At 29.8% G+C, this 23647-nt stretch overlaps 1 protein-coding gene across 1 annotated transcript; it reads left to right on the plus strand.

The window, feature by feature from the left end:
- The first annotated feature begins 7183 nt into the window (after positions 1–7183).
- On the plus strand, positions 7184–11158 carry LOC21410475 (70 kDa peptidyl-prolyl isomerase). The gene is made up of 12 exons (XM_024175443.1): positions 7184–7362; positions 7675–7761; positions 7857–8117; positions 8372–8446; positions 8565–8645; positions 8924–9118; positions 9203–9289; positions 9399–9562; positions 9708–9842; positions 9956–10090; positions 10714–10841; positions 10932–11158. Exons 1-12 carry the CDS (start codon positions 7206–7208, stop codon positions 11032–11034), a joined length of 1608 nt encoding a protein of 535 aa, XP_024031211.1. The 5' UTR covers positions 7184–7205; the 3' UTR covers positions 11035–11158.
- The last annotated feature ends 12489 nt before the right edge of the window (positions 11159–23647 follow it).

The following is a 23647-nucleotide window of genomic DNA, read 5'->3' on the forward strand; positions in this document are numbered from 1 at the left end:
GGTGATATTCGGGCTCAGGCTCGGGCTCGGACAAAACCTCAGGCTTTTCGGGCCGTCGCGGGTGGCCCGTCCAACATTCCAGCGCTAGTTACAGCTAAAATGGTGAAAGTGGAGATTGTTCATGAATTCTTTTGTCTTTATGTAATTCTTAACCCTTTGATTTATGCACGGTATACTCTTTATCGTGCAAATCCTTTTTGACTTCATGGAGATCATAATATACTTAAAGTAATGAAATTTCTCCATCCTTTTCCTATCATTTAAATATGTCCTTTCCTAGATTTTGATTGCTTTAGTTGGTTAAAAACTAGTCAATTACTTTAAATACAAGTTAACTACGTAGCTTGTAGATACGTATATACTTATATAACATTAATTTCCTGGGAAAAATCTGAGAAAGAGTTGGTCATGTACATATCATCAGTACGTAGTATTACTTCGAGTCCTCTAGGAATACATATATATATATATATATATATATATACATACACACACACACACACGTATTTATCAAACTTCAATCTTAGCCTTAAGATCAATACTTTAAAACTTATTCGTTGGATTTAACTTATCCTAATTCTATCTAAATCCTCTTTTGATCAAATCATTTATTATTCTATCAACCCAAAGGTAACTGCAGTGTAGTTTTTACACTGATAGTAGATCTTTAATTTTACTGCCTACAAGTCATGTGCTTGGCAAGATCAAATGTATTATTTCTAACACTGATGCTACAGGGAATTATCTGCTATTGTTGCTCTTGAATTTCTTCTGAAATCTAATTATGAAAATTTGTTAAACTCTCTTACTAAAATACGTCTTGGAAATTGTAATTTTATTTATAAATCTTGTAACTTTACTTTCATATTGAAATTCATGAAATATTTTTATTTCTAGAATTTCATCCTATAAAATCATAATTTATGAATATTGAACTTCACACATAACAATTTAATTTAATTGACACAAAATAAAGTGTCATAATTATCATTTCTATGATTCTAATTTTATGATTAACTATGTTACTGAGAAAATTCATTGTCTAAATCCGGATAATTTTCGGGATTCCTATTGTTGAATTTTTCGGACATTACATGTATTGAGGTTATAAAATTCTCATGAGTTACAAGAATTGTGATTACAAAAGTGTGAGTACGGAAAAATTCATCTTCTAAATCTTTATAAATTTTAAAATGGACCTTTAAATTTTCTGTGCCTAATTTAAGCTTGTAATCCTGTTATAAATAGGTGATGTATTAAGGAATCAATCAATCGATGAATAAAACTTTTAAACTAAAAATACTTTTGTGTAAAAATTCTCTTTAAGAATTGCCATCTATTCTCCTCTTAAATCTTTTGAGACCTAAGTTAGGACGCACCTAACAACACGCTGCGTCAAGTGGTATCAGAGCCTTCCTCTGTACCAGGCGGAGATTTCCCGGGCCACTATCACCATCTCCTCCGTAACCACATCACAGCTCTACCACTACCGTCATCATCACTACCCATATCAAACCCACATTTTATGTACCCACCGTTTGTATTTAAAAAAAAAAAAAAAAAAAAAAAAAAAAAGGTTCCATCCGATTTCATCTATTACCCATCCTTTCATTCAAAAAAAAAAAAAAAACAAAACTCAGCATAGTTAGAAGCGACTTGTGAAGCCATCGTCAAGAGGACAAGAAGAAGAGAAGAGGCGAGAAGGATTAAAGGAATAACAGAAAGATCTTGCATTCTCTAGTAACTCTAAAACTTCTTTGTTGTATCATCTTTGTTCTTGTAGTGGTTCCATTAAAAAAAAGATTGAACTTGAAAAGGTAGAAAAAGTGTAGGAAAAAAAAAATGTTGGAGTGAGGAGTGTAGAACTTAGAAGTGATCTTTGAGGCAGAAGTTAGTGTTTAAAAAAAAAAAAAAAAGGTGTGACAGAGTATTGTGTCAGTAAAAAGTGAGAGGTTGAAAGAGAAATAATAATAAAAATAATAATCAAAGTGAATAGTGTGTGTGCTGACTATTGACTATTGTGTAGACTGTGGGTGGATTTAGTTGCGGCAAGAGAATGATAATATGAATAAAAATTAGAATGGTAATAAAATAAAATAGAAAGAAAAAATGATTTATTTATTTTATTTTATTTTTATAAATGTAATAGAATGTGATATGAATATTTTAATATTGACAAAATTATTCCTCATGTTAATATAACTAATATCATATTTATTAATATAATCATTTAATAAGTAATATTATAGATATATAATTATAAGGATATAATATATATAATTATATTTATAGTTATATAATTATTTATTATTATAATAAAATCATAATATATAACATAAAATCATACATAATATAATAAAATAATGATGTTGTGATTATTTTATATTATAATATTACAACTATACTATATTATATTATTAGACATGTAGTATAATTATAAAATGTAATAATATAATATAACATATTATAATTATAATATATAATATAGTATATTATCATTTCTAATTATATTATATTATCTATTATCTATTATAATATAAATTTATATTGTAATTATATAAATACTTAATTATAATATTATAAAATATAGTATATATTATAATTATAATATTATATAGTTAAAATAATAAAATTTTAATTTTTATTATAACTATCATATGAAAACATCACATTTATATCCTATAAAATAATATAGCATAATATAATATAATATAATATAATATTACAATATCACAACTATATTATATTATATTATATTATAATGATAAATATAATGATAATAATTATTATTAATTACAATAGGACGATTATACCGTATATTATATTAATGATAAATATAATTAGAATGTATAATACATAATATAAGATATTATTATAATATTAAATATGATATAATATACGTATATAATATATTATATTATATTATATGTTATAAGATATAATTACATTATATAAATTAGTATAATATAATATTAATTATATTATAAATATTAATATAATAATTATAATATTCAAGGGTAATGATGGAAAAGAAAATTAAAAGAGCTTAGAATGGACATTCCTCTCATATGAGGAAGGAATGATAATTCACCAATTTGATGGAAAAATCATTCCATTTTGAATGGCCATTCATTTTCTTAAAACTAACCAAACATGAGAATGAACCTTGATTACTTTCCATTCTCCCAACTAAACACACACTGAAAAGTGTAAAGTTTTAATGAATGATTGGTTTATGGGTTCAGAACCATGATTCATAATTATTTTTTATTTACGTGTGTTTTTTATGAGAAAAAATACTGTAACGAGTCACGAACTATGATCCGAACTATAACACGAATCTTTGTTCCAAACACAATATTAGAGTGTGTAAGCGTGCAAGTGTGCAAGTGGAAACAACGCATTAGACGGTACAAAAGTTTGTGGTTGGTGTAAAGATAAGATTAGTGTCGTGGTGTTTAAAAAAAAAAAGACAAAAAAAAGAGAGTTAAAGTGTGAAAATGTGTTGTCTGTAGAATATAAACTAGCATGCAACTGTAGTGTGGGAACTTTGTAAAGTGAGCAAAAAAAAAAAAAAAAAAAAAAAGAAAAAAAAAAGGTCTCTATAAAAAAAAAAAAAAAAAAAAAAAAAAAAAAAAAAAAAAAAAAGTCATATTGTATCCTTTTCTTCCAAAGATCGTCCAAGTTGTGTGATAAGAAAAAAAATAAAAAAAGGAGACAAAAGAAGATGTCAGACGAAGAAACAAAGACAGAGAGATTTGCAACAAAGGAATCCATGGAAGCAGTTGACAGAAGACTACAGAATTTGGAGGCCATGCTTAGAGATTTAAGATGAAGTCTACAAACTAGCTGCTCGATCGAGTAGACATTCGTGAGTCTGAAAATCAGAAAGTCTCAAGATTCATTGATGGACGTCACCCCAACATATAAGATGAAGTCTACAAACAACCACACAGCACATTGTCAAGTGCTATTCAACTTGCCTTGAGGATTGAGGCACAACTCAACAGAAGAAGGTCCCGCAATCCGTCTTCCTTGCAAACTTCTACTCCACCACAAAGAGGAGAAGTAAATAAAGGAAAAGCTACAGCACAACGTCATGAAGCACCCAAGACGAATCAACCGATCGATCGTACGACAGCAAAGGGAACAAGCTAACAATCAGACTAGCTATGAAAATGAAGCAATAATATATGAAAATGAAAATGAAGAGTTTACCTATGAAATTGAAGGTACTTCCTTGGTGATCAGGAGACTAATGTATACCCAAAATAAAGAAGAAGACATTCAGCGACACAACATCTTCAAAACCAGGTGCACAGTGATCATTCAACAGGTTTGTGACCTTATCATCAACAGCGAAAGCAGCGAGAACATAGTGTCCAAAACCATGGTGGACAAACTTCAGTTATCGACTCAACCACATCCATCTCCATATCGGATTGGCTGGATTAAAGACGTGGGCGAAACAAAGGTAACTGAGCATTGTCGCATTCCTTTCTCCATCGGCAAGTACAAGGACGGAGTAATGTGCGATGTTGTTGATCTTGTCACATGTTACTTCGTCGTTCATGTCAATTCGACTTACATACCACCCATAATGGCCGTAGTAACACATACACATTCTACAAAAACAACATGAAGATCATACTCACCCCAATGAAGCAACCAAACTGTCCGGCACACACGGTAACTAGTTTAGCTTTGCATTCCTATTATAAATAGGTGATGTATTAAGGAATCAATCAATCGATGAATTATACTTTTAAAACCAAAAATACTTGTGTAAAAATTCTCTCTGAGAATTGCCTATCTATTCTCCTCTCAAATCCTTTGAGACCTAAGTTAGGACGCACCTAACAACCCATTGTGTCACGTTCGGTCATTAGTATGAGCATGTGCATAATATGGGCAAGCCTTTGCGAAAAAGTTAGAATCATGTATTTACTTCAGCTACATTGAATCGTCGTGGTTTTTTCTTTTTCTTTTTTTTTTCTTTTAAGAATCATGGTAAGGTATGATAAAAAAATATCTTTTTTTCTAGTCGTAGTTGTAAATAATCAGATCGCATAAGAATTATAATAGATTAAGAAAAATATGACCTAAAATTTAATAAGACAATCGTCTGTAACAATGTCTTTTCAATAAGATATATTTTCATGTCATATCGTAAAGTTTTATTTTTCTTCATTATTATTAGAGGAAATACCCTAAATATTTCTTGTGTTCCTTCAAAATATTGGCATGTCATTCTTATTATACAAGTGTTTAAAGTATCTTTTTCTTTTTCTTTTTTTTTCCACAGCGGGAAAGGAGGGCTGCCCATTTCCTGAAGTGAGCTATTAACTATTAGGAAGAAAGAGGGAAATAAGCAAAGACTTGAGATGAATTAAAATTAATAGGTTAATAGTTTACATAAGTTAATAAATAGGCTCAATTACTGTTTTCATCCATAACTTGTCTGGTTATGAACCATAATTTGACAAGTTATTCCCAATTTTTATCCATAACTTGTCTGGCTATGAACCATAACTTGACAAGTTTATCCATAACTTATCTGATTATGAACTATAACTTGACAAGTTATGGCCTATTAATTTCTATAACTAAAAGTTAGCCTATATATTTTCTTAAGTTTTTCATATTAGCCTATTTTCTACTATTTTTCTTAACTATTATAGTCTCTCTCTCCTGATGACAACCCAACCCGACCTAGGGTGGGCCTAAAGAAAACCCTCCTCAAAGAAAATTATTGAACTTATCTTCAAAAATATATTAGTTTAAATTTTCACTTTTTATTTTTAATTAATATTATTTTATAGATATAATTATTTAACTAAAAAAAGTATTAATTAATAGTAAAAAATTAAAATTAAAATTCATACACTTTTAAAAAATATTTATCAAAATTTCTCAAAACTAAGCTCTCCCAAGCTCCATCTCTCATCTGCCCGGTTTCTTTTAATATTTCAAATATTTTAAATAGTGAGTACTATTTAACTTAATATTTGGACTAATTACGTACTGAAGGTAATCGTAGTATTTTCAAAGTTAGTCGATAAAAGTCTTCCTTTTAAATTAAGTATATGAGTACTTTTAATTAATAATATTTATACGGAAAAAAGTTAAGGTGCTAAATAATTTGAAATACTAGCGTTGTGTTTTCTTTTTTTTTTTTTTAAGAGATAAACATTTTATTTTACAGAAATTACAATACGTAATATTTGTTTAAAATTTGTTGGAAGTAAATAGCATCTTTTAAAATGTTGTGAATTAAACAACATATTTATTGGTAATAATTGTTACCTAAATAAGATATTTGATCTTAATAAGTAAATTATTTATCGGAGAAAATAATATACTAACAAATAAAATACTATTTACTTCAAACATTTAAACCATATAAGTTACTTCAAACAAGTTTTAAATAAATGTCGGTTGTCTCTTTCTCCCTTTATCAAAAGAAGGGATGTTATTATCAAAAAAAAAAAAAAAAAAAAAAAAAAAAAAAAAAAAAAAAATTTTTATTTCTTTAAAAAAAAAAAAAAAAAAAAAAAGTTTTTTTCCTTAAAAAAAAAAAAAAAAAAAAAAAAAAACGGTCGATATTTCTTCCCCTATTAATAAAATTATCTTAACTATATGAGTGCCTAAACCAATACTTTATAAAAGATAAGGATTTATTCAGCAAAAAATAAAAAAAAAATAAAAAACTAGAAAAAAAAAAAAAGAGGAAACGAGGATGAGTCACTAAACTTGAAAAAATAAAAACGTTTTTAAAACAGCATTTGACACAATAAAGATAAAAAAATAAAAATGAAAATGATTTTTTAATTTAGTGTAAAATAAGAGAAAAATAAAAAAATAATTTTTTTAGTCATTTTTTATTTTTTGTTTTTGTTTTATCCTCTCTCTCGAGCAGAAATAAAGAGAGACATTAATAAAAAAATTTAGATTGAAAATAATCTTTTGATAAAATTATCAAATATAAATTTTAAAATAAATTTATATCTAAGATTAAAAACGTTTTTATTTTTATTTTCATACAAAAAAAAAAATAAAACCCACAATGAACTCCGAGTCAACCCGCTGTCCAAGTCACCGAGTTGAATCTAACAATCATAACAGAAAAATCTCACTCGAAATGCGAGGGAAACCAACAAGAGCTTATCTTCAACCAAAACTCTTGTTATCTCTCTTAAACGTCAATGGCATCCTCTGAGTCCAAGCCCTGTTGGAAAACGAAAACAGAAGACAAAAACCCAACACAACAAGAGAAGGAAATCAGAAAACAAGGCCTGAAGAAACAGATTCTCAGAAACGGAAGTTCATGGCAAACTCCGTCTCGCGGAGACGAGGTCCAAGGTACGTACTACTTTAAACTCATTTACATTCCCCTTTTTTTTTTTTTTTTTTTTTTTTTTTTTTTTTTTCCCTAACACAACAAGAGAAGGAAATCAGAAAACAAGGCCTGAAGAAACAGATTCTCAGAAACGGAAGTTCATGGCAAACTCCGTCTCGCGGAGACGAGGTCCAAGGTACGTACTACTTTAAACTCATTTACATTCCCCTTTTTTTTTTTTTTTTTTTCTTTGCTTTGCTTTCCCTAGAAATTAAGAAAGTGAAAGATTTTATACAAGTTCTAATGGGATATTTTTTCTTTTTTTAATTTTTCAGTACATTTCAGCGGGCGGATAAAAGGAGGGGCATGTCTTGATCAGAGTCGTGACATTGGAACTCCCTTTAAGTTCAAATTGGGCCAATGTAAGCACTACCATTCATGCATTTTCAATTTTGGGCAATGCTTAATAATGGTTTTGACTAACGATTTCTATTTGTTTTATTTTTTTTTTTGTCAGGTGAAGTAATCAAGGGACTGGATGAAGGGGTTGCCACAATGAAGAAGGGTGAGAGAGCAATCTTCACAATACCGCCGAATTTGGCATACGGAGAAGTCGGCAATCCACCGTTGATCCCACCCAATTCGACTCTCGTTTATGACATTGAGATGATATCTTGGAGGACCATCCGAGATATAACTGGTGATGGAGGAATACTGAAGAAGATAATAAAGGAAGGTGAAGGTTGGGCCACTCCAAGAGATGGTGATGAAGTTTTAGGTAATGCATATAGGTGGTTATCACTCTTATGAATAATATGATAGTTTGAGTACCTAGTTTAGATTGAATTTAGAAAGAAGAAAAAAAAAGTTGAAGTTTTTCGATCGATGAATGAAATTGGTCGAAGACAGGGCAGTTTAAAAATGTATCATAATTCAGAAAAATTTACGGGTAGCATCAAATAGGTTACTTGCTAAAGTTATTGCAAGATAAACACACATAAAAATATCTTCCGTTCTATTTCCTTTTTCTAGTGAAGTACAAGAGCAGCCTTGAGAATGGAATGCTCGTCTCCGAATCCGACAATACTGAGTTCTATATAAGTGATGGTGAGTTAAAATTTCTTCGGAACAACTCTTCTCTTCGATCATGGCAAGTAACTTTACCGGGAAGTATATTAAGTTTTGCTTTGATATATATATATATATATATATTTTCCTAAGACAGATTATATATGCCCTGCCATAAGCAGAACAGTCAAGACTATGAGAAGAGGCGAGAAAGCTGAACTAGCAGTGAAGTCCTCCTGTAAGTTAGTTGTGCTACTTGTTCCCTTCAGATCTGTAAGAATATTTCTTATGAATTCCAATTCACGACTTTTCTTTCACTTTCCCACCTGCTTTTAATTGCTTGGAAAAATGCTTGGGGGAATGAGTGATATCTAACGCCACAAATAATAGAAGGTAAGCCTGAGCTGTGGGGCCCGTGTTGTGAGACCCATCTTCTATTAGTGCGTGGCGGTGCCTCATGCATAGCATTGTTATTTTTCTTGTCTACTAAGTTCCATCACATCAATTACTTTCTAGATAGCTTCAAAGAAGTTGTGAATGGAACTGCTACGATGGGTGTTATTGCTCCACTTGCATCTAATTTAACCATCGAAATTGAACTCATATCATGGAAAAGTGTCGTCGATGTCACCGGAGATAAGAAGGTGGTCAAAAAGATTATAAAACCTGGCGAGGGCTTTGATCATCCTAATGAAGGTGCCATAGTGAAAGGTAAAGCTTCTCATGAGTATGATATATATACATTCTATTGAAAGATCCTAAGGGAAATCCTACTTCTTCTTGTCCTGCTTTCAGTGATATATACTGGCACGCTTGAAGATGGATCGGAATTTGAGAGCAAGGGATCTGAGGAGGAACCTTATGAATTTGTATGTCTAGAAGGTACTTGGCATGTACTGTTTCTTCTGGAATAACCAACTTTTTTGGTACTTAAAATGTGGTGAAAATTTTTACATAAAAAAAGGGTGAATTTTTATCCTATCCTTTTCAGAACAAGTAAATGAGGGTCTAGATAGAGCTATCATGACTATGAAGAAAGGAGAACAAGCACTGGTGACTGTGGGAGCAGAGTTTCTCCCAAGCTTTGATGCTTCAAGAATGGTTGCTACGGGTTCTTTGGTGTATTATCGAGTACAGCTGATTGAATTCACTAAGGTTTGGTAACTTAGTTGTAATTAAGATTCCAGTGTTTCAAGCATTATTTTCTTATTTTAGTTCAAGTGTAGTACTAACAAAGCTAAATGGCAAGATGGGTTAAATTGAGCTTCTAATCATTTGAATGTTCCTGTCCTGTGTATAGGAGAAACCTTTTTGGAAGATGGACACAAGTGAGAAATTGGAATTTTGTGAGAGAAAGAAGCATGATGGAAATCTTCTGTTTAAGGCCGGGAAATTTTGGTGTGCTTCCAAGAAATATGAAAAGGAAAATTACCTAATTCTGCAGCTAAAATTTTACATACAGGAATTAATTGCACTGTTTACTAAAAGCATAGATCATATTCTTTTGTGTGAATGCTTCTCAATTACCTTCTGCAGGGTGCAAAATACATCGAATTCGACCATTCCTTCACCGATGATGAGAAGTATCAAGCACAGACCTTGTGGCTATCATGCCAGCTAAACAATGCAGCTTGTAAACTTAAAATGGATGAGTTTCTTCAAGCTTCAAAACTCTGTACAAAGGTAGGTCTCAATGAAAAATTTGAAGAATTGGAAAACGAACCTAATCTCTCAATTATGAATCCAAAAACACAACTTTTCTGCAGTTTTTTTTCCGGTCAAAAGCCAAAATGTATCTCTAGACTACAACCTTCCCATCCCAAATTCCCTTCCTTTCCTTTGGTTGTTATCAATACCTTACCTTAACAAAAGGGAACCAAAATCATGATAACTGCTGTAACCGATGTCCTGGACACCGATACTCACAGACATAGATACAGATAGTGAAAAAGAAGATGAAGAAACACAGAGGATTTCTGCCGCGTAACTTGATTCAAGAACATGAACAAGAACAAGCTCATATTCCTTGTCGCTATTTCCTGTACGGACACTATGTTCATTAGTCCAGCAAATCCATAAATCAATCATTAGCTTCTTTTCCTTCTCTTGTTTCTTAAAAGTCATTTTTGCTTTCTTAAATGATGGCATTACATCTTTTGATGCTTGACATGGTGTATATCAATGCAATGATCACCAGTTATCTCATCAATGAAATTTATTGAACTGTGCAACTCTTAGAATATGACAGGGGACATTAAACTTGGACATTAACATATAATATAGATATAACTTTCTATTTTTGACAGGTCTTAGAAGTTGATCCATTCAATATCAAAGCTCTTTACAGAAGATCTCAAGCATACCTTAGAATTTCAGAGTTAGAGAAAGCTGAGGAAGATATCAGGAGAGCACTAAGGATTGATCCAAACAATAGGTAAAGAACGGACGCTTTTGAATAGTTCTGTTTTTTTAACTGCCAATTGTCTCAAACTTTCCTACTGTTTTTATTGTTCTGAATTTTCAGAGATGTGAAGTTGGTGCACAAAGAGCTAAAGGATAAGCAAATGGAATATGTTAAATATCAATCTGAGATTTTCAGTTCCATGTTAGCAAAGATGGCTAACTAGGAAATCAGTAGAGAAGTTTCTCTAACCTTTACAGCCGATAAAAGGTCAAACGACATGAGATAAGGTGGGGTGGGACTTGAGTTTGAGAGAGTACACACAGAATTTTACATTGTATTTATTGAGGGGGGGGAAAAAGAAAGGAGTCATGTGCTTGCTGTGTAGCCAAAAGATCTTGCAATTACTTTATCCTAGTCTTCACTTGTTATTCTTGATCTTTAGAAATCTAATATTTTTTATTTGATATCACATTTTCTATAGATGGAAAACATCATGTTTATGTACGTGACCCACTTGGAAGGACAAAAATGACAAATTAACTCGCTCAAAAAAAAATTTAAAACATTTCTTTTTGTGAGCATCAAAATCCCAAAAAAAAAAAAGAAAAGAAAAGGGAAAAAAAACCTTAGATTAAAGCTGTTATTTGATCTGACATTTGGTATTTTAAGCATTTTCGTTATTTTTTAATATTAGTTTTTATAGATGTTTAAGAGTTATTTTTACAACTGTGCTTTAAAAGTAGTCACGTCAGCACTGGACACATAATATTTTCCATCCAAAATTGAAAGAAACTAACAGTTATAGGATTGTTATTGTCACTAAAATTTCATTTAGGAAGATTTGTTAATCCCCCCACAAAATTAGATTCGATGGCAATTGTCACAAAATTAAAATTTGAGAGATTGACATATATAAATAATAACTCATCTTTCTCTCTAAATAATAACTCATCTTTCTCTCTAATTACTTTGGGTCAAAGGCCAATAAATAGTAGTGGATGGCCAGGAACAGCCAGTAGCCACCTAGAGATGAGAACCGAGAATAAAGGCTGACGGATACAAAGGATAAGAGAGCCAGGAAGGTTGGTTGGTGTTAATCATGAGACTGATTAGGCTAGCCAAGATGCGCATTGATACTCCTTTCAAGCCTTGGGAAGTAGAAAGTTAGCTTTCCAAAAAAAAAACGCCTTTTTCTTTGTGGAAAAAATTCTGTCATTAAATAAAAAAATAAAAAAAATAGACAGATATTTGTCGATAATATAGTTTAAAACTCACAGATCACATAATAAACACATCATAATAAAAAATAAATAAATATAAATTTATAAAAAAATTTACCTTTAAAAATGATGAGCTATAAATAGAGTATTTTCTATGCCCAACAAGGAAACTCTCGTCTCTTTTGTTTTGTTTTTTTATACGTATAGCTGGGATATGAAAATTCCAGTTTCTTTGTGTTTCGAACTTTGTTGTTTTTGCTCGGTTTTGCTGGTTAATGAAAGCATTGGGGCTTTGTTTGGAGGATTTTTGCATCATGAGAAATGCTAATGTTACTATTTCTGTCAATCTCTTTGTCACTTTTTACGGGCCGTTTAGTTCGTTGATTCGAGTTTTTAATTCGAGTTGAGACGTGACTTTATCTGAGAGCTTTTTACTGCAGCAAAAAAGTTAGATGTGATTGTTTCTTAGAGCTTTTTACTGTAGTAAAACTCGAATCGGTGAAATGAACGGACTGTGACTACTTAGACATTTAGACTTCTTGATCTTATTTTCTCTTAAAATAATATTATCATATTAATATAATTCACATATCAAATAATAAAAGACAAAAATGACAAAAAAAGTAATAAAAATAATAAAGCTAGCATTTTTCTTTGCATAAAGATGCGGTATATTTTTAATTTTAAAAAATGGTTCTTAATATATAAGAAGTCGCGCATATCGAAAAAAAAAAAAAAAAAAGTATATAGATTTTGTGTATACAACGAGATATCACTATGATGTAAAGGAGTGCTAAATGCGTGGCGCAAGTGCAAGATCTTGACTGTTAGTTTGTTGTGAAATTCATGCTAGTCTCAACAGAGGAGATTCAACAATATATTCCAAGTAATGCCTTGTAACAAAAATAATCTTGGTTGTGTAGGATCATTAATAATTAATCCCACTTGCCGGGGAGGTTTTTCTCCGCCGTGGGATAGAGACGCGCACCAGCCTTGCTTCTTCGGCTTACTTACCTTCACTCTCCGAATTGATGATGGATTCCCACCGAAGACTTCCAAGCACCACTCACAAATCATTCACTTAATAACCCATGATTAGGTCTTTTTTAAAAGTTTATGCTTTTTAATAACGTGGGTATGTTTTTTAAAATTAAAAAAAACAAAAAAAAAAAAATATATATATATATATATATAAATATCTTTTCCATGCGTTTAATCAAATTGAGCTATTTGGAAAAACAAGATGTGATACAATGAGTTAAACGTGAAAATGAATCAAATGGTTTTTAAAACAATAGAAGATTATCTAATTTTTTTTATAACTATGTAAAATATATATATATACATATATATATCGCTTAAAGTAAATTATATTTTCCAACTTCTTATAATCACAAAATTTGCTCTCAATGACCGACTTAATTAAAATCAATTCTCTGAAGGGATTTTGTAAAAGAAACAACATGAGTTTGAATTGAACAAAGTATTAACTCTCTCCAGTATCACCGAAATAAAAATTAAAAAGCATAATTTATTCTCAAATATTAGAAAATGAATACTAAAATTTACTCGTTTTTTTAATGTAAATAACTTGCTTTTATTCAATAGATACTTAACCAGCTAGTACAAAGTAAGTGATAAAGATTATCAAAAAGTAAAAAAAAAAAAAAAAAAAAAAAAAAAAAAAAAAAAAAAAAAAAAGTGATAAATCTAGGACAATAATGCAACTAAAAAGCATAAGGGGAATTAGAAAAAACAACCACAGCTAGCATGTGAGCTACCATCCAGTTGTGAAAACCTTGAGCTTGAGCTAAAGGAACTCCCCCCCAGAATTTACTGCTTTTTGAAGATTTTTTTTTTTTTCCTTCTCTTTAGATAACTTTTAAATGACGTTTGTTTGATGGATTCAGAATTATAATTTAAAATTAGTCTCAATTTATGTGTATATTTTATAAAAAAAATACTGTAACGAACCACGAATCATAATTTACGTGTGTTTTAATATGTGTCTTTAATATACAGAAAAGAGGCAAACTCTCTTTTCAAGCACTCTTCTCCACTTGCCAAATGTCAGCTTCTCTCTTTTTTTCTTTTTGCCTATTTTCTCTATTTATTTTTTTTCTTTTGTTATTTTTAGTCAAAAACTCCTTTACATTTTAATTACTACAGCGTGTTTTTCTTTTTAATGTGTTTCTCCTCACTTTGCTTTTAGTAAAATAATAATTTTCAAAGGTGTCTTTATTTAATTCCTTTTATCTTTTTACTAAAAGAATCTCTATGGTATAATTATTTGAGAGATATTTAGTTCATAAATTAGAATCACGTGATTAGAATTATTTTTAATTTACGTGTATTTTTAAAAAAAAAATACTGTAGTGAATCATAAACCATAATTTAAATCATGATTTGAATCCTCCAACTAAACGTCTCCTTGATCTTTACTATATTTAAAATGAACAAACACGGCTTCATAGTTTCGTTCGTCCAGATGTAAACGAAACGTTTTGTCTCACAGAGGAATATGACGAAACGTTTTGTTCCCGTTTTGTCTATATTTTTTTTTTTTTAACTCTGGCATTAAAGATAATTAGGAAGAAATGTTTCGGGTAGTTATTTTCGCTTTATTTTGCTTTTTTTTTATTCTTTTGATTTGTCTTCCCTCTTTTTTTATTTGCTTATTTGGTCCTTTATTTTTGTTTATTCTCATCTTTGTTTACATACGGAAGGTTACATGTGATACTTTCAATTATTATTTGTTGCATGAATGTCATTTCTCTAATTTACCCCATTGAAATCTTTTGTCTCACATACGTCCTTACTCAATATTTTTTATGTAGCATTCTCAACTGTTGGTTTCTCATAGTAACTCATGATTAATTTTGTATATGTTTCCTAACTTTTGTTTATTAACAGATATGCCTTTGTTGTCCATATACTCTTTCTCCCATGGCACATTTAACAAAACTGCATGTCTGTTTGAAACATGCATTTCGATCCGTTTACTTTTTTATTTATAAACATTATGTTTTCAAATAAATTTTATTAAATTTTTTCCCTAAACTTTTTTTAAAATATATTTTCTCAGACGTGCGATTGCTTAAACAATTTTTCTTGCCGTTAATATTTTTTCCCCCAACCATGGTTAACAATGGCCCTCGTAAATGTTTTAATCTAATCGCGCCCCCCTCCCCCTCCTCCTTTAAATAATTTTTTCTCAAATGTGTCCCTGCCTGATCATTTTTTTCATACAACTCTCTTAAATATTTTTTTACGCGTACCCTATAAGTAGTTTACTAACAAATTTTCTTTGTTAAAAACGCTTTCCCTTCTTAAATGTGCTCTATTGAACCCTTTTTTTTTGTTAACTAAACTCAGTAATTAGGAGAATAATAAATAGGTAAAGAGAAATGTTAGGGACACACTTTCTGTCATTCTCTTCATTTACTGTTTGATACGTGGACTCTACTGTCTCATTTTATGTTTAATTAGTGGAGTTCACATATCAAACCGTAAGTAGAGAGAATGACAGAGAGTGACAGAAAGAGTGTTGTTAGCATTTCTCATAGGTAAAACTAAATCTTAAAAAAAATGTAAATTTTAATATTAAATAATACAAAGAATGCACATGCGGGGCATGTGCTTCCAACTAGTCCTTTAAGAAGGGTGATAAGCTAATGGTATCTTTTTGCACAATTGATTTTGACTAATTAATATACATCGGGATGAATTTTCCTCCAATTTTAAAAATCACAAGAAATAATCAAAATATTTTTTGAAAGGGACAAGTGCAGAACTACCCATTGTAATAGCCACTTTTCTACCAATAACCTCCTAACAATGACTCATTCATAATTGTCCTTTCGGAGGAGTTGGTCAAAGGTCACAATATATGTATTAGAGAAATTATCCCCATCACTGAAAAAGGTAAACTACCAGATTACCAAATGTCACAGTTGGAAGCCGATCTTTGAACCCTACCGGCAATTGTATCGGCCTTCGTTGTTAGGACTGGCTACCGGAGAGGAAGTAGTTGTCAAGGAGTAATTTAGTAGATTATTTTTTAGATTTAAAAAAATTTACCAACCATCTACATTTGTCAGCTTGTTCATAATAGATGTCAGATACGAATTTAGTAAAAAAAATTTTATTTTCATAAAAAATTACCAATCGTCTCTGATAACTGACAAAGTTATGATTTTAATTTTTATCTTTTATTTGGATTTTGTTCGATTAATAAGAGAAACAAAACTCTTTTCTTCTTTCTTTCAAAAAAAAAAAAAAAAAAAAAAAAAAAAAAAAAAAAAAACTTTATCTTACTGGGTAATAATTTTAGGTTTGTCTTCGTATGGAAGATCGTTTCACTATGCAATATATAAAAACAGGGGTGTGATTTATCATTTTATAAAATCTAATAAAAATCTTATGATTAAAAACAAATAAGTTACTTTTACCTTCCGAGATAGATTATATGAGAAAATGATGGAAAATAGTGATACACAGTGTCCCACATGGATGATGAATGAATCAGTGAAGAAAATAATCCCATCGCACCAACCCCTCACCAACTCCAACTGGACCCACACACCACTATTTATGAGTTATGACCAACAACCAAGCAACATTCCACTTTCGGTTCTACGCAAACCCCTTTCATCATAATGAGAGCATGCAAAAAAAAAAAAAAAAAAAAAAACAATTTTTCTCATTTAATTTAATTTTTGAACAAATTTTCTCATTTAATTTAATTTTCGAACAAATTTTTTTCCTCTCCTACTGTATATGAAATTCGGCCACTACAATGTTTGACAAAGTGTATTGCACCAATTCTAGTTCAGTTGGAATCTAAAATCTCACTTGTTTAATTTTGACTCAAATTTAAATATCTTTTTAAGTCAAACTTTAAATTTATTTAAATTCTAATTGAATAATTTATCTAACAAGTTATTGGATAACTTGAAGAGTAAACAACTGAATCTTAAGGAATTTTCCATGCTATAGATGTGTGACTCGCGTTGGTCCTACCACATGTATATTTCAAAATTATTTATTAAATTAATCACATTATTTAATATCTAATTAATTTACAATTAATTATATTGAGTGATATTAATTCCTGATAATTTATCTTGTCTTATAAATATTACTAGGATGATGGGGTCTCATAGACTTTTTGAACTCTAATAAAATTAATAATTAATTAAACTCTTTAATTAATTAATTAATTTTAAAAGTTACTTCACTATAAACTTAGAATTGCACTCTCGAAATTATAGACATATAATTTCTTGAAGTTTCCATTTAATATATATATATATATAGCCATTACATATAGATCGATTCTCTATAAATACTTCATAATAAGCCCTAGGTATAATCCATTAACCTCTCTAATTACATCTTTATCCTTAAGTACTATTGATTCTCAAATGAATAAAAAATTCATGAACTTAATAACAAATTAAGCGTTCTTACTATTCAAGACTATATTAACACTCAATGCAATTATTTATCTACTTCTTTATTCAAGAAGAAATGGATTCCACCTCATAATATTAACATTTTTGGGTACATACTTCATCATGTATTCAAGATACAACTAATAGGATTTAGTAATCTCAAAATCTATACCGAGTAAGTTAAAAAATACAAATCTATAAAGAGGAGTCCCTTAATAATTCAGGATTAAGATTGTTCCATATATGACCGCCAGTAGATTCAATTCGAATTTCTATATTTAACAGAAATTATGAGAAATTTAAATCATATTTGTGTCTCATTCCTACATAATCACATTATGTACAATACAAGCATTTAATATCCTTCTATTAGCCATTACATATAGATCGATTCTCTATAAATACTTCATAATAAGCCCTAGGTATAATCCATTAACCTCTCTAATTACATCTTTATCCTTAAGTACTATTGATTCTCAAATGAATAAAAAATTCATGAACTTAATAACAAATTAAGCGTTCTTACTATTCAAGACTATATTAACACTCAATGCAATTATTTATCTACTTCTTTATTCAAGAAGAAATGGATTCCACCTCATAATATTAACATTTTTGGGTACATACTTCATCATGTATTCAAGATACAACTAATAGGATTTAGTAATCTCAAAATCTATACCGAGTAAGTTAAAAAATACAAATCTATAAAGAGGAGTCCCTTAATAATTCAGGATTAAGATTGTTCCATATATGACCGCCAGTAGATTCAATTCGAATTTCTATATTTAACAGAAATTATGAGAAATTTAAATCATATTTGTGTCTCATTCCTACATAATCACATTATGTACAATACAAGCATTTAATATCCTTCTATATTAATAATGCGGATAACATCGTGGAAAAATAATACGTATCAATATTGGTTCACGGATTTAGAACCATGATTCAGAATTATTCTCGATTTACATGTATTTTTTGTGAGAAAAAATACTGTAGCGAGTCACAAATCATGATTCGAACTATGACACGAATTATCATACTGAACATCCTACGATGAATACCTTATTCTCATTTGTTTTTTATTATTTTATGTGATTGTATTATTAAATACCTTATAAATATCATTGATCATGTTTGACAAACATTGTTTGTGTCCCATTCCTACATAAAATAATGAACAACACATGAAAAAACAACTTAAATCATGTTTGTGTCCCATTCCTACGTAATCACATTATGTAGAATATAATGGCCTCGTTCACTTCACAAATTTAAGTTTTCAATTCAAGTTGAGATGTGACATTTTCTGATAGCTTTTTACTGTAGCAGAAAAAAATTAAATGTGACATTTTCTTAGAGCTTTTTACTGTAAAAACCTATAACTAAAAATTTGAATCGGTGAAATGAATATTCTTGTCAGACAAAACCTCTGGAAAAAACAAATGGGGACCCCAGCCCAAATACTCTAATCCTAGCCCCCTCGCCCTTTCGACTGAAAATGAGCCACCTTCTCAGTGCAAAATCCCTAGCGACCCCAAAAATTACCCTCCCTCCATCAACAATGGTGATTTCATCTTCAATGCCCATGGCGGCAATATCCCCGGAGATTCCCAGCACATTCTTCTTCTCTCCGCCTTCAAAACAGAGGCATTCCTATAGTCTCTATCGATAAAAGTGTGATCTTTCAGAAGAGAGGCTTCTTGATCTTCCTTTTTCTTTGACAAATTCTGTCCCTCAGTTGCCTTGGTCAATTCTGACTACTCTAAGGTGTTCTGCATTGATTCTTCTTTCATCCATGACATTTTCAGAGTTGGCGGTCCTATATAATGATCCTTCTGAATTGGCTGACTCTGTGGTTAGTCTTTGCAATATAGAATGTTGTTCACAGTTCGCGTCGTCATGCCGAATGGTATGAGGGTAGGATCTAGTGGTTCAGACACTGCATCGACCGTTTTACAGACAATGAGGATGAAGAATTTCGCCTTCGTAAAAATATTGAAAAATAAGCTTGCGAAAGAAGACATCGCGGAGAGAGTTTAGGATGATCTTCAAGCAAAAGAAAGTCAACTTCGTTCTACTACTAAGAAGTTTGATTCTGCTCTGAAAGAGAAAGCAGAGAATTCCTTTCTTGAACAACATCTTATTAAGGATCAAGACATTGCCTTGTTGAAGCACATGTTAAGCACAGTGTCTCATATGATGTAATTAGATATTTATTATTTATTTAATAAAAATATATTTTATTATTTTATGTGCATGTAATATTGGATGCTTTATAAAAATTATTAAAAATTTTACAATTATTTATGTGATATATATAAGTGTTATATATAAGCGGATAATATTTAAGGATGATAATCGAAACATGTACGTAATTAATTTAACTAAAGTTTCAAAATATTTAATTGAAATATTATTAATACATGTCATTCCCATTAAGAATGGATGATGTTATCTGTACCGTTAATATCAAGAGATATTGAATGAGTGTATTATACATAATTACATTATGTAGGAATAGGACAAGACATGATTTGAATTTTTAATAATTTTTGTTAGGTATAGAAATTCAAATTGAGTCTACTGATGGACGTATATAGAATGATCTTAATCCTAAGAAGTTATAAAACTCATATTTATGAATTTATGTCCTTTGACTTACTCAGGGCTTGTTTGCTAAGTATATTTGAACCATAATTTGGGTTATGCTGCAGTATTTTTTATCTCACAAAGAATTTGAATTTAAAATTTTCTTTTCTCACAAAATTCCCGCTAAAATCAGAATCGCCAACTTGAATACATGCTCCAAACGGGTCCTCAATTTGAATTTTGAGTATGTTAAATCTTATTCCTTTTATTTTAGAGACATGATGAAATAGATAACCAGAAATGTTAATATATGACATAGAATCTATTGCTTTTTCAATAAAGAAGTAGATAAATAATTCCCTTAAGCGTTGATTCGGTCTTGAATAGTAAGAGCACTCAATTCGTGATTATGATCATAAATTTATTATTCATTAGAAAATTAATAATACAAAAGATAAAGATGTAATTAGAGAGTTTAACGGATTCTTTCTAGCTCTAATTATAAATTATTTATGAAAGATCGATCTATATGTAATGACTATATCAAAAAGACGCTTCATTTTCTTAGAAGTAATTAAATGTCTATAATTTTGAGAGTGCAATTTTAAGTTTATAGTATAGTAACTTTTAGAATTAATAAAACTAATTAATTAATCAAAGAGTTTAACTGATTATTAGATTTATTAGAGCTTGAAATTATGGATCCATGGATCCCCGCATTAAACTTGTAATTACTGCAAGACAAGATGAATTATTAGAAATTAATATCACTCAATACAATTAATTGTGAATTAATTAGAATTTAAATAATGTGATTGTATGAATAAATAATTTTAGAACACAAATGTGGTAAGACCACATGATGGTACGTGCCTACATCAAGAGTAATCTCTCTAGGATTCAGTTGCTTGCTCTCTAAGTTATTTGGTTGGTAGTTATTCAATTAGAATTCAAATAAAGATAAAGTATGACTTTATATGGGATTTGAATTTGAGTCAAAATTAGACAACAAATAAAGATGTAAATTTTTCCTCCACCTGGATTTAACAAGTAGCACCAACCACAAGCGACCTGGTCAAATTTCTTACGTTGCAGGAGAGAAAATTTTGTTTTAAATTTAAATTTAAATTTATCTTGGTTTTAAATGAGATTTAAAATAAATATAATAAACAATTTTCTTAGCCTTATCTTTTAGAGATAAATTAGAATTCTACTGGAATTCTGACTGCGTCTCTGTAAATAGATGATAGTTAAAAATTGGAGAAAACAATAATGTTGTATTTTCTCTAATATAGATGTGTAACACTGAGAGAGAAAAGAGAAGAAAAGTTCTTTTATTTTCAGTCCCGTTTTGTTCATGTGTTGATTTAAGTGGGAGAGAAATTAGAAGAGTGATCCTTCCTGTTAGTTCTAAATTAGTACCCACACACTAAGTCTTGTAGGAATCAAGGATTAGACGTGAAAGATTCTCTGGCAACCGACGACCGGCTCTGATGAATCATGGGAATGAGGATTGTTCGTGGTGAAAAACTTTAAGTTATCAACCTAATCACTTTGAAAGTATAAATTAATTAAGTTAATTATTATTGTGTAAATTAATATATTCTATAAAGTATTTATAAAATTTTCATGAAAATTTTTGTTATATATGATCCATACAGATTCGCTTCCATGTTTAAAACTGTTTTAGAAACCAACAACAAGAACTTTCTTGCTTTTACGACTCTGTTCCTATTGGTTTTGATCCTGATCTTCAAGTTCTACTCCAATCTTGGCCCCAAATTCTTTTGCCTCAGCTATAGCTTTTATCATGATTAGTTCTAAAATTAAAGCTATACTGAAAGCTAATTATACAAATTGGTTCAAGCAGTTTCAAGAAGACTGTATTAAATCCACTGATATTAAAGTTTGTCAGTCTTATGAATTTGGACTGAATCAAGCTACACTTCCAATTGAAGAGCGTCACTATGCTTTTCCGCAGAATTTCGGGCCTGTTTGTTTCTGTTTTTGTTTCCATTTTTTACTGTTTTCAAAAATAAAAATTGAAAACGCGTTTGGTGTAAAATTTTCTAAAATCAAAACTGAAAACACCGTTTTCATTCTCTTTTTTTCTCATGTTTCTGAAAACGAATTTTTTCCATTTTCATTTTCCACTCTTCTGCCACTGCCCATTATTTATTTAATATATTATTATTTTAAATATTATTACATGTTTTTAAAAATTAAACCACCAAACACAATTTTAATTTTTTTAAAACTGAAAACAAATTCGGAATAAAACTACCAAACGCATTTTCAGAAATGATTCTAAAATGAAAATGAAAACTTTTTTGTTTTTATTTTCATACCAAAAATAAAAACGTTTTGGAACGAATTCCAAACGCACCCTTCATTTCTATACTTTTCTCTTCTAATTTTCCCTCCTCCATAGTACTTAGCATTTCTGTAAAGATTTCATAAGCACAATAATCACTTCTATTTACTTCTATTTACCTGGTCCTACTTTGTTGTTTTGTTTCTTTACCTGCATTGCTTGTTTCATCTGATGTGCCTTTCCTGCCAATATTTCAAATTTAATTTATGCAAGATTTGATTAAAAATTCCTAATCTCAAAACGTCACCCTTTGCGCGTTCTTTTAATGTTTGCTAGCTTCTTCTTTTTTTTTTTTTTTGAAACTAATGTTTTCTAACTTTTCATGTTCCATTATCTTAAAATTTTAAAAGTAACTTCCTTTTTTAAACTTTAAATATGTCCGGTTTTAAATTTAAAATATTTAAAAACAGTTATTAATAACTTTTCATCGAGTTTTTTTTTCTCAAAATCCACTTTACTCATTCAGTCTTCTTCTCGTAAACTCATTATGAATTAGGTTGAGGTGTCGGCTGGTGGGTTCAAGATTACATAAAAAATGCTCAATATAGACTCTTTATTAAGATTTATATGCAATTTTTAAAATATTTTCACTAATCGTTTGTGAGGAATTAAACTGAAATAGAATTTGGGATTTTGCAAGATGAGGAATTCATAAAATTTGGGCGAATTATGAAGAAAACGAGAAGAAAAAGATTTGGAAATTTAATTAGAAAATTACACGCCACATGCTTCATAGACCGTAGGCAGCCTCATCTCACGTCTCTTTCCAGCTACTCCACTTTACGCCAGTCAGTCTCCTTATCATCACGCTTTGGTCTTTCATTTTTGTTAATTCTTTCCCTCTAAAATCTATTTTCTGAAAGTAGGAGGAGGTTAGTTGTTTATCATCCGTTGCGGCAGGTTGCATCTAAATTATTTTATCTTTCAGGTGTGTTTAGTTGGGCGGAAAGAAATAAAATAGAATAAAATAAAATTATAATTTAATATTTGGTTGGATTTATAAAAAAAAAAATCATTCAAAAGGAATTATTATTTATCCATTTTGAGTGAATCATCATTCTTTCCTCATATGGGAAGAATAGTCATTCTAAATTCTTTTATTTATTTTTTTTTCATAATTACCATTTAATATTATAATATAATTAAAATATATAATATAGTAGTTATATCTTATAATATAATATAATATAT

This window comes from Morus notabilis, unplaced genomic scaffold (genome assembly GCF_000414095.1).
Source record: "Morus notabilis unplaced genomic scaffold, ASM41409v2 Scaffold78, whole genome shotgun sequence".
Lineage (NCBI taxonomy): Eukaryota > Viridiplantae > Streptophyta > Magnoliopsida > Rosales > Moraceae > Morus > Morus notabilis.